At 38.0% G+C, this 13,074-nt stretch overlaps 1 protein-coding gene across 1 annotated transcript in view; it reads right to left on the minus strand.

Annotated features, from left to right (window-relative positions):
* Nucleotides 1-244: 244 nt before the first annotated feature.
* SLC35F1 (solute carrier family 35 member F1) overlaps nt 245-13,074 on the minus strand; it is a 49,258-nt gene continuing 36,428 nt past the window's right edge. The window contains exons 4-7 of the mRNA XM_019613024.2: nt 11,086-11,242; nt 7,706-7,758; nt 1,771-1,925; nt 245-488 (exon numbers count right to left, since the gene is read on the minus strand). Coding sequence (XP_019468569.1) covers nt 450-488; nt 1,771-1,925; nt 7,706-7,758; nt 11,086-11,242 — 404 coding nt within the window. The 3' untranslated portion in view covers nt 245-449. The remainder of the gene's footprint in view (nt 489-1,770; nt 1,926-7,705; nt 7,759-11,085; nt 11,243-13,074) is intronic.

A 13,074-nucleotide genomic window follows, 5' to 3' on the forward strand; every position in this document is an offset into this window, starting at 1 on the left:
CCAAACTACGAGGAAAGAATTAAAGACTATTGCTTGCTTTGACTAGAGAATTAGGCGCTGAGAGATGATAATACTGCTCTCTGTTATCTATCAATGTAAAAATGTGAAGGAGACAGAGGTGTTCTTCATGCAAAGGACATTCCTGACCCAATCCATGAGTGGAGTTTTACTTTTGCAAAATTGACTTTTTTTTTTGGTCGTTTGAGCAAAGTTGAGCAGAAAATCATCCCAAACATACTGCCTTTCAAGTCTGTCCCTCTAAAAGACTGATTTTGTTAAAACACCACCGCTACTATTTTCAGAATTAAATTTGTCAGTCTTTTATTGTGTAGTATAAACATCCTTCTTAGAAATACTTGACTAAAATCACCTATTTTATCATGATTATCAAATATTATTAGTAGGGGCTTATAATTCTCAGCCAATACCTAATTTTGAATATTCTGGATTTAAAGTATGCGGCAGAACCAAATCACCACGAAGCAGACCTGTAAAGCAGCAGAGAACATTTGCATTTCAGTTTCTATATTTGTCTTCTGTCTAAAGAAAAGAAGAAGCAATGAAGAAAAAGAATTTTGTTTGGGACTGCAAAGATTTGAATTTTCTCTGTCTCTTTCAAATTCACACAAGTACGATTAGTATTACAAAATCTGATTTGGCTTGATTAAGTAATCAGTATTTTTATGCCTCCATTTACCTAACACTCACATTGGCCACCATTTTAGCTAACAAGTAGCCTCCCTCTTACACAAATGAGATAGTACGAAGCAGTTGTCTCCAGCATCCTGGTGCCACTTTCATATAACGGTCACCATAGGGCTGCTTATTAATAATGCAGTGCAGTCTCTTGCAAATGGAGACCAAATGTGTGGTTGTACAAAACAACCTTTTAAATATTAGAAGAACTGAGAGATAAAAGTTTAACTTCAACATAAATCTGCTGCACATTTTGACATTTTAACACCAAAAGGCAAGACACTGATTTGGCTGGCAAGAAAAGTGTAATTCATGGACAGTTATGAGTCATAATTTCAGAATCATTATGAAATGAAACAAAGCCTCTGTACCTCGAGTCACTTAACAGCTCATTCTAATTTGGCGTTGTCTGCAAACTTACTTTATATACATTTGAATCCTGCCTCCAAGTCATTTGTGAAAACATTAAAGGGAATGGCTCTAAAATGAAGCTCTGTGGAACTCCACTACTGACTGGCCTCCAGACTGATGTAACTCCATTTACTTCAATCTTTTGAGCCTAACACATCAGCCAACTGTGTGATATATTTGCCTAGCTGTACACTGAAGATTTTGTCCAGAAGGATACTACGAGGGACAGCAGAATCACAGAATCATAGAATTATTTAATTCAACCAGACTGTCATGGGCTGGGACATTTTCCATTAGACCAGGCTGCTCAAAGCCCCATCCAACTTGGCCTTGAACATTTCCAATAATGGGGCATCCACAACTTCCCTGGGCAATCTGTTACAAAGCCTCACCACTCTGATAGCAAACAATTTCTTTCTAGTATCTAATCTAAACTTACCCTCTTAGTTTAAAGCCATTATCCCCTGTCCTATCAATACAGGGTCTTGTAAAAAATCCCTCTCCAGCTTTCTCGTAGGCCCCACTTAGGTCCTGAAAGGCCTATGAAGTCTTCTCATCTCCGCATTGAATGGTAGAAGCTCTTCAGCTCACCTTCATAGTTCTGCACTGCTATTTGTATAGGCATACAGCTATTACACAAATCCACCTCTCATTTTCACATACCTTGTAGTGGAAGAGGAATAATCCACAGAAAAGGCTGTATAGGTCAGCTGTGAGTAGGGAGAGGTTGACAGCAGTAGCACTGGTTTTCTTTATGACCACTGGCATAAAGCTGTAGAGGCCAAACATACAGGCACTAAAGCCGACATACAACAAGCCTGCAGAAGAGAGACAAGAAGAGTGACCTTTCACAGCCCGTAGAAATGACTTATGCTGGAAGGAATAAGGATCCATTTTTACAAAAGAATACTTTTTCAAAAAAATATGGAATCAGATTATTAAAAGGCATATATGTATATATGTATGTATTTGTACACTAGAAGCATTATTCTAAATATATATGAAAACCAGTGAAAGCCACATCTATTCAGTATTGAACATTTGGTACGCTCCCTCTTATTCCCATAACAGCAGTGCCGTTTTAAATTGGTCTTATATTGCTAGCAAATATCCCAAATTCAACATAAATTCAGATGAAATTATGGATTCAGACATATCAAATCTAGTCTTTTAAGAAACAAATGTCCCCAAAACCCACTGAGTTTCACTGATTGGAGGGAGCACATAGCATTTTCTAGGAATCAGGCCCACAAGATGTATGCAAAAATACTTTCACAGTAGTTAATGAACCAACAGATAAACATCTGAGGAGAGCACTCAAGTCAGTTTTGCCACCAAACTTGACAAATCACTTCACAGTTTTGTGCCTCCATTCCCTACCACTTCTTGTCAGTCTTCCTTAATAAGGCTTTCTGGTGCTGAGACTGTTCCTTGCTACGTGCTTACAGAGTGACTCACACAGTTGGATTGTTAGAGGCTAATATAATAAAAATATATTACAGTAAAAATCTAATTTCATTTCAAAAACGAAATAACTAACTAAATAACTTACTGGGAAAGAATTCATCCCTTCAGTTATTACTTGATAAATCCCAAGGCAAATAAATCAGTAAGAAGTTAAAAAAACAGCAAACACTTCACTCATCTGTTATAATGCAAATGATAATTCTTAGGCTGATATATGCTGCAGAATTCCCAGCTGGTGTATGCATGAACCTAAATTTGGACACATGCCAGCTTTTCAGAGCATGTTATTGACTACATGTTGCAGAAAATCTGATTGCCAAAGTCCTGAAAGGAAATAGTAGAAAATAAAAACATAAGGATAAAAAAAAAATACTGAAGTCTTTACAATGTTCCACATAGTTAAAAACTGTTTAGAAAAGCCATCTAAAGGACAAACTCAACTCTGATAGCTTTAATTCTTCTGAAGCATTTGAACTGAAGTGTACATTAACTTGGAACAAATACAACACTCAGGAAATGACACTGTCCATATATCGGTTTCTATGGCATGATAACAAATCAGCATTTATATTCAGGATGTGTATAACCGTGGTAAGAGCTGCTTTTATAAAAGGTAGCAATTTTTTAAGGTGCACGTTGGCAGAGTTGCTTTATACAAAACCTGGAATTCTTCTGCAGCAGTAGGTTGCATCAAATGGACAGTTTTGACCAGTGAGAAATTATTTGCAGACGACCATTAAGTTGGCTTTTCTTTCAGTCTTAAGTCAAGAACAGGCCAGGCACAAAAGTCATTCTGGTCTCTGTCATGGTTTAACCCAGCAAGCAGCTAAACATCACAGCCATTCATTCACTCAGACCCCCTCCTCCCTGTGGGATACTGAAGAGAACTAGGGGAAAAAAAAGTAGTAGAACTCATGGGTTGAGATAAAAAATATTTGCCAAGACAGAAAAAGAAGAGAGAAATAATAGTAATGATAATAATATATAGAAAACAAGCAATGCAGAACACAATTTCTCACCACTTGCTGACCAATGCGCAGTCAGTTCTTGAGCATTGGCTGCACCCCCAGCCAACTCCTCTCAGTTCTATGCTTTTTTCTCATGATGCCATATAGTATGGATTATCTCTTTGGCCACTCTGGGACAAACTAAAATGTCCTTGACTCTGTACAGCACTGCTCAGCAACAGCTAAAACATCAATGTGTAATCAACATTGTTTTCCTCTCCAATAGCCAAAACATAGCATCACATCAGACTCTATGAAGAAAATAACTCTGTTTCAGCTGGAAACAAGACAGTTTTCAAATCAGCGTTCTCAAAGTACAGTCTGAAAACCATCAGCTGACCCACCAAGCCCGTTAGTCCTTTCGGATTTAACAGACACATTCAACTGTTATGAAGGGTTACACTCTCAATTAACAGTACAATTTTATACTGCTGTCTTGGTGTTCATATTCTTTGGCAGGCAGTCACACGCATTCCACAGGTTGCTTTTCCAAAGAGCATTTCAATATCAGTGGAAAGCTTCTTAAACTGTATTTGTCCTATCAGAGGTAAATGTAAAGTGGCATTTTACTTACAATGTAAAAATGCAAGCAATATGCAACAGATAGACAGCATCTATTTGTGACAATAAGCAAGATGGAAGTAATGTCGTATGATTTTCAGATAGTGTTTCTAAAAGCCCAGTTTTCACAACAGAAATATGTTTTAAGTCAAAGACTTTCAGTCTCACCTTCCTTGTGTGCCACTGCAACCTTGGGAATCACCACTAATGCTGAAGACGCAAATGCTAGAACATGTGCCTAGCCAGGCATTGAGTCACCAGGACTGACTGCCTGAAGCAGGCATGGGAAAGAAGGAAACTGGAAAGTTAGAAGGTGCTTTTGCAATGATCTGCTCATGAACTTAGCTGTTTTAAGCCCTGATAAACTCATCATTCAGAACTGCATGTTTTGAGATACTGTCCTGGTCTGAAGGATTAATGTGTATGAAGGTGGCTGTGGGTGAGATTTGCTACACTTAACTCTGGACACATATAGGGTGTTGGTGCCCAGTGAGGAGATTTGGAAGTTTTAGGGTGCTGGTTATCTAACATTTTTTAAACACCAGCTTTAGCACAGTATGATTTGTGTCGTGCCTTTTTCTTTCTGTTCGTGATAAAAGGATTCTGTCCAACTACATCAGTTATCCACATCCCAGATGTCTAAAGCTGGTGCAAGGAATCCTATCTTTACATTGAGCACTCATCCTGATGAGTAATGTCACCACTTCGGCATGGTTAAGTGTGAGTGTGTGGTGAAGTTCTGAATCGGGAACACAGAATCATAGAATTGTGGGGCAATTCAGGCTGGAAGAGAGCTCAACAATCTCAAGTTCAATCCCTGCTCACACCAGACTCAGCTGTGAGATCACACAATGTTGCTCAGGGCTTTGTTCAGACTGACCACTAATGTCTGCACAACCTGCCTGGATAACTTGCTCCACTTCCTGCCTGCTGTCAATTTGAAAAAGGTTTTCTTTTCGTCCAGCTTGAATCCACTATTTCAATTTCTTCTTGATGTCCATCCTCCTTCCATTGCATTATGCTCTGCACTAATGTGAAGACCTTGGCTCTGTCCTTTTAACAGTCTCCTTGTGTATAGCTATTTGAAACTTTCTCTTCTGCAGGCTCAACAAGCCCCAGTGCCCCAGTATCTCCTTACTTGTCTTAAGATAGGGCATCTTCATAGAAACGAGCAAGACCTACCCCCATGGAATACTCTCAGGAGTCCCAACAAGGCATGTGCCTTGGGAACTTCTCTTTCAGCTGAGTATGCTGGTTGTATGTTCCATGTTCTAGACCTGACATTTTTAATCCAAAAGTTTCCTTGCATGAAATTGAATCAACCGTTCTTTTTACACTGGTCCTTTGGAGTAAAGACTATTCAAAAGCATTCAGAGCTTCTGTAACATGGAACACCTCCCGGGATCATCAAACTGGCTTTTCTCTCAAACAAAAATGTTTTCTATTTGTTATTATTTCATGTGAAATTCTACAATCATGTCACGCTCTTCTTTTAAACCGCTCAGTTGGCATGATACAATCATTCTCTGTTCAATCAGATCCTCAGCAATTAGTAATATTTAAACCTTCAAAGATTTAAATAGAGCTACACTGATTTATACTAACTGCAAAGATGATACAATGTATTGAAGGAATTTCGAAAATTAAAATCAGGAGGGCCCCAGTCTGTTTTAAGCACATTAGATAAAACAGGTCATAGAATCACAGAATTGCTCAGGTTGGAAAAGATCGTAAAGATCATCGAGTCCAACTGCAACCTAACCATTCTACCCTAACTCTAACAACTCTCTGCTAAATTATGTCCCTGAGCAAATTGACTGGCTTTAGATCTTTATATTCCAAATTCATTTGCATATTACATCAACTGAAAGGTTGCTCGTACATTCTTCATGACACAATTATGGCAGATGGCAACAGGCCACCTTGAGTTATTTATTAGGTTGCCTGCTGTGACTTTCACATCGCCATTGAGAAGGCTGTGATTTAACTCTGTTGTTCTGCAGGTTTAAGTATGCTATAGTAGATAACTACTTAGGACAACACTGTGAACACCCTGACATATATTTATCAATAACTACCTGACAGTTTTGTATCACTGTCAATACAATAGAAAGCACAACAAGTAGGTGTGTAGGAAGTCAGAAAGAACAAAAAAATGATGTAATTATTGCAAATTCATCTGTGTTTAACTACACAATTTTTACATATATGATGACCTTGCTAAGATGGTCCCACTGACTAACTTTTGATGACTTTTTAATGTCATACACAAAATTTTATTTTAATGGCACATTCCACTGATACTGAGATACAAAAGAACTTCTAAGACAGTATATGTAACATTTACATGTATAGTAAGTAAATTCATGATGGCCATTGCTAGTTCCATTAGTATCAGATTAACTATGTCCCTGAACTCCTTATCATGAAGTATAAACGAACACTGCTGCAGTTATGCTAACAACAGCAGTTTAAAGAAGGACAATACATTTACAGGATGTAGTTGAGCATATTTCTCCACAGACAGTGTAATTGATGCCATCTAGAATTACAGCACAACCATCAAATCTCCAAAATTTCTATGTGGAATATTTTGTGGAAGATGCACTCTTTTTAAATAGGATGATGAGAGGAAATGTTGAAGTATGTTTAAAGAAAACAATAGTGAAATCCAAGAGTTGTATTTCCTATTCTCAGGGATTCCCATGTAGTCAGTTGCCCTTGCACAGTTCCAAGCTGTTATCTTGATGTTCATTCTAAGACTAGCTAACAAGCTATTTCCAATGGATTGCCAAAACTTGAATTCCCTGGTCTGTATTATTAGCACTCTTTTATTTCTCCTATTGTTGTAAATGCTAAAAGAGCGATTACAGAGACTCTTATTTTCAAAATGTTGATTTCCTTTCAAAGCAAGTAAGTTGTTGGACTAATTAGAAGGGAGTCTTAGATCAGAAACTCAGCTTCCAAACTCAAATGGGAAAATGAAATTCACTGACTAGCAAAACACTGTAAGAGCTTCATTGTGCACGATGCTACTTAAATATGCTACTTAAACACATCTAAATGACATATCTGCTATACTCCACCAAGACTAATTGAAAATCAGTTAACCACTTGCATATAGAAATGGTCCCTTGGAAATATGTTTAAGATGCTACAATATGTATTACAAGAACTTTTAAAGTTTTTTGTTAGGTCTCATTTTCTTTCTTTAGTATTCATTGAAAAGGCTTGGCTCTTTGTAACTACCTCATTTATTTGTCTCAGTGTTGTACTGAATCTCAGAATAGAACACCATTATTATTTTACTTCACAGCTTTGTGAATAATTATCTTTTTCATAAGCACTTCTCTATTGCTTAACCTAAAGGTGCAAGGGAAGAACAATATATCATTCAGGGTACAAATCAGTTAAGAATGGTTGTAAGACATGTGCTTCAACCTTTGGCAGACATCAGTGCAAAAATCACAAACATTGGCTTCTGTGTGCCTGCTTCTCCAAAAATTGGTTGGCTCCACACCTCCTTCAGCAACTATCTTCAATGAGGTAAAGAGTTTTCTTACCTATTTGCCAGTCCCAGGGAACCTTCAGCAGCTCTTTGTGTTCCATGATTGCACTGTAAGAGAAGAGAAGGCAAAATCTGATGAAAGGGAACAGAAGTTAAATTACTTCTACTCATTCAATTCAAATGCTGGACAAAACAACATAAACAGCCTTATAACAAAAAGTCTCTGTAGGAACAAAATGCAATCAAAATTTGCTAATCCACCCTATTCCTATGTGTTTGAAAGATCTTCAGGGCAGTAATAATAATGTAATAATATACAATTTGCACTGGTTTATTTCCAGCTCTCTAAATACCTGTTCCAAAGGGCTTGTCCCCCTACATGTTCAGTCCTCTTGTCTTCTTAATATTCTGAAAGCTTTTGAAATTTAATGATTAATAATGTATCTGCCTGAGTTATTCACCCTTCAGAGTGGTTCTGCAGTGAGAGCTGAGTAAATCACTGACATGAGGTGGCAGATATCACAGGCTGGGTTTGAGGAGAGTGCTGTAATTTGTTACATGCTGAGACAGAGCAAATAGTCACGGCAATGAAAGTCAGGAAACAAAACAAGGGATGGGCAAGCTGCAAAAGTCCATTTTCAACATCTTGTAGGTCTTACTTTACATTAACATGAAGATACCAGACTCAGAAAATTCTCAAGTGGTAAAAAGTCTGTTCTTCCCAATCACGAGAAAAGACCCCTGTAAATTAGGAAGCTTACTCTACCAGCAGATGTTTCTGATCTGTGATTTACAGATGTATGGAACTCTGCACAGTAGTCTGAGCACTATTTTAACCAAGCATAAAACATGGAACTACACACACTGTAAAAAGAAATACCTAGCACAAAAAGTGGGATGTAGGTGACCAAGTCTAATAGTAAAACTACAGAACTCAGTGCCTTCCAGATAAATATGATCTAGAGAGTTGCATCCTGGAAATTCTAATTTGCTTACCTCTGATATGTGGCAAATTTAATACTGTGGACAGAATAATGAGATTATTTTGTCTGCAGAGTAACTAAATTAAAAGTGTCTTTGCACGCGGAAGGCCTATGTTTCTTTTATCAGCAATTCCTGAAGAATACTATAAATACAAACTGCAGTGTCTTGCGATAGCAAGCAAATTTTGATGTTATTTAAATACACGAACATTGCTTTCATACTATTGCATATCCAATACAAAAGAAGTAGAAACTGATATGCTGTGATATGTGCTTCATTATGATCTGCGAAACAAAGAGGGGTAAGAGCAACTTTGCGAGAGGGCTTCATTTAGTGATGCCTGATTCACTGGAGAATAGAACCATGATGAATTTTCAAAGGATGTTGTGATCAGAGGAATTCCCTGAAGATTGAAAAAAGAGACAAAACAATATCCAGTTTCAAAAAGGGCAAGAACTACCGCCTAGCCAACCTTACTCTAGACTTTGGGAAGATAATGGAGTAATTGTTCCATTTCCAGGAAATTAATAATGAAGAAATGACTAGGAACAGTCAGCACAGATTTTTCAGAAGCAAATGTATTGCCTTTTATGATGAGATGTCTGGTTCCATAGATAATGGAAAAGGAATGCATGTGAGGATGGAGTGTAATCTACCTCAACTTCAGCAAAGTTTTCAACATGATTTCCCAAAAAATCCTTAGAGATTGAAAATACACTGACATATATTGGATGGATGGACTACCCACAAGGATCAATGGAAAACTGTGTTCAAAAAGTAATGATCAGCAGATTGAGTACTTCTGACAACTGATTAACATTTTCAATCTAGAAGATTGGATGGAATGCATGCTTACCAAATTCACAGAGGACATTCCATGCAGCAGATATGCTGCCATTCAGAAAGACCTAACAGGCTGAATAAATGGGCTGGCAGAAATCTGATGAAGTTCAAGAAAAGCAAACATGAACTCCAATGTCTAAGATGAAATATCCCCATGCAACAGTACAGGCTGGGACCTGACTGGACAAGAAGCTACACTGTGAAAATCAAGCTTGGAGTCCTGGTGTACAGGAGCCAGCAATGTGTTGATGTAGCAGAGAAGACCAGCTGTGTTAGTAAGAGTCTAGCCAGCAAGTTGAAAGAAGCAATTTATGAGAGAGCAACTGCAGAAACAATTTCAGAATCCCTGCTTTGTGAATGCCAACCAAACTTTGACCAGTGTTTTTCCCAGCATGCTGTAAAGCCTTATTTCTGAGATATTCCTTCCCCCAGGAAGCTTCCTTAAAGCTTTCAGCAAAGAAATGGCTTTTGGAGTTTCTTTCCTGTTGAGTCCTTGTGCCAGCACCAGATTCTTCTTCCCAGACAAATAAATAATAGACTCTCAATTGTGACTACCTTCAAGAAGAGTTGAAATGGTACTATAATTAAATTTAGGAATATGTGACCTGTATATTACTGTTTAAATGCACAGCAAAACAAAAGCACTGCTTGATAACTTTAGAACAAGCCAGTACCTACATACCATGAGCGATTTAGGTAACAAAAATGCTTTGCCCAACAATGCTAGACATACATGTTCTTGTATATAATAAAAATCATTTTAAGTCATGTTTTCATATTCTACATAAACATAATAAGCTTTCTGTCTAAAGAAACAGAACTAATTAAGTAGGAATCAATGGGCCATTTCTTTGATGAGTCTCAGTTCTTAAAGCTGAATAGCTCAGATGTGCAGGCAAATAACTTGTTTTTGGCTAATATTCAAAAGCTGTTGGGTATGACAAGTACCAGTTACAGATCTCTGTAAATGTGTCGATCTTGCATAGTGACTTTTAATACATTCTTATTAGGCACAGTGTTGCAATATTGGAAGTGAGGTACCTACTCATTAGGTACATGTGGATATGACTCCTAAAATCCATGTGCCAATCTTCTGAGTACTAAGTATTTTAAAGTGAAAAAGCCAATTTCTTAAGGACATATTCATTATTTCTGCCATAGCATTCTTAATTACACAAAACAAATTAATCAGTAAAATCTCTTCTGACTGCATGTGTTTTTCAATCTAAGAAACTTCTAAAAAGTATGAAACAGAACTGTAGAGGGCTGTAGAGAGTTTCCTGTTCACAGACCAGAACAATATGTGAAATATTTATTTGTCTTCAAGCAATACAGGATAATGTGTGTCTTCTCCCTCCTCATGGGACTTTCATACGAAAAACCAGCTCTTGAATTAAAGTACTTAGCTACATATATATATATATATATATACATAAATATATTGAGTACAAATCCAGCTATCTCAGATATTAAAAACAAATTCCCAAATCTGCAGATACCTACCCTACACAGGAAATGGCTACCTTTGAAGAGTATGGCACAGTATCTCAAAGGAAGCCAGAACTATACTTATTTGAATGACCTTAGAGTTCAAACCTGCTCACTTACAGCTGAATTCCACTGAAGAAGGAGCCAAAGAGTCCAATCATGCCCAGGAACTCCACTCGACTCAGATTTCGGACAATATACTCTTCACAAACGTTCGAGATGCCGTACAGTGTTGCTCCACCCAATACTAAGAGATCCCCTATCAGTTTATTTTCACCTAGGAATAAACGGGAAAAATCAGAACATGTCAAAACAACCTTTTGTCTAGAACTGCTGTAAGTTCTGCCCTGTAGATATGAAAACTCAGTCACAAAGTAGCCCTTATCTGGATCAGTAAGATGAAATGTTTTGTCATAACAGTTTTCATCCAATTATCACAATAAAATCTAGCAGAAGTGAAGTGAGAATTTTATCTTTTCTGTAAGAAAATCTGAATGTAAAGAAAAACTTATGTAAACTACGGAACTCTTCAGTGATCAGTTCTTTTAATTTTATTATTTTAACTTTTATTTTTCCAAGTGGAATGGGACAGTTTGCATCTTATTCTGAAATCTAAGCAAAAACATCCCTGGCATTTAGATGGGAACAAAGAATTCTATGTACCTGTGAAATGAATGAAGAAATCATTACAACCCCAATACTGACCTCATTCTCACATGAAATTGTTTGACAATAAAGAGAGTAGGAAGGATGAGGTGTAGACAGGGTGATGATAATAGAGGTTTTTTAAAAGGAGGTAAATTAACATAGCAGTATCTAATTCATAAAATGGACAGAAAATTATATTTTCAGTACTTTAAGGTATATATAACTACTAAGCCACCATATTATCAAAGAATGTTTGAAATCTTTTTAAGTCTCGGGTTCTTTTATTACCTTGGGCCAAAGGGAGATGCAGAGAGATTTGATCAAAATTAAGTTCCAGCTTGGAAACTGAGGCCCTGTTTTTGCAGCCTAATGCATGCAATTCCCTCTGCACATAAGACTTACTGAAAGATTTCTACTACAGTTACAGCCTCACAAAGCTGCCAGACATTGCTGCAGAACCAAAGAAAGTCAGAAAAACTGGCTATAATGGAAATTCCTTTGAAAAGGTTCTGAACTTCACAGTGAGAAGGAATTTATGGAAATGACAATGGTCATAAAAAGTTAGAAAAAGAATTCAAAAATCCTGTATCTTGTTGCAGAATCACAGAACCATAGAGTTTGGAATGGACCTCTGGAGGTCATCAAGTCTAATCCTCTGTTAAAGCAGGTTCCCTAAAGCACAGGAAAGCATCCAGGTGGGTTCTGAATATGTCCAGAGAAAGAGACTCCACAGCTCCTCTGGACTACCTGTGCCAGTGCTCTGTCACCCTCACAGTAAAGAAGGTTTTCTTCATGTTCATATAGAAGTTCTAATGTTCCAGTTTGTGCTCATGGCCCCTTATTCTGTCACTGGGCACTGTTGAAAGAAGGCTGGCCCCAAGCGCTTCACACCTGCCCTTTAGATAATTATAAGCACTGATAAGATCTCACTCTTCTCCAGGCTGAACAGCCTCAGGTTTCTCTGCCTTTCCTCATAAAGGAGATGCTCCAGGCCTGTCATCATCTCTGTGGCTCTGTTGGACTCTATCTAGAAGTTCCCTGTTTTTCTTGAACTAAGGAGCCCAGAACTGGACACAATACTTCAGATGTGGCCTCACAAGTACAGAGTAGAGGGGGAGGATCATTTCCTTCAACCTGCTGGCCACTCTCTTTTTGATGTACCCCAGGATATCATCGGCCTTCTTGGCCACAGGAGCACACTGCTGGCTCATGGACAACCTGTAGTTCACCTGAGGACACTCAGGTCCTTATCCACACAGCTCCTCTCCAGTGGTTCAGCTTCTAACCTATACAGATGCTTGAGATTACCCCTCCCCAGGTGTAGGTCTTTATGCTCGCCCTTGTTGAACCTCAACTGGTCCCTTTTCACTCAACTCTCCAGCCTACCCAGGTCATGCTGAATGGCAGCACAACCTTCTGGTGTGTCAGCCACTCCTCCCAGCTTGGTTTTATACCAGACTT

The sequence above is a fragment of the Meleagris gallopavo genome, chromosome 2 (assembly GCF_000146605.3).
Source record: "Meleagris gallopavo isolate NT-WF06-2002-E0010 breed Aviagen turkey brand Nicholas breeding stock chromosome 2, Turkey_5.1, whole genome shotgun sequence".
Taxonomy (NCBI): Eukaryota; Metazoa; Chordata; class Aves; order Galliformes; family Phasianidae; genus Meleagris; species Meleagris gallopavo.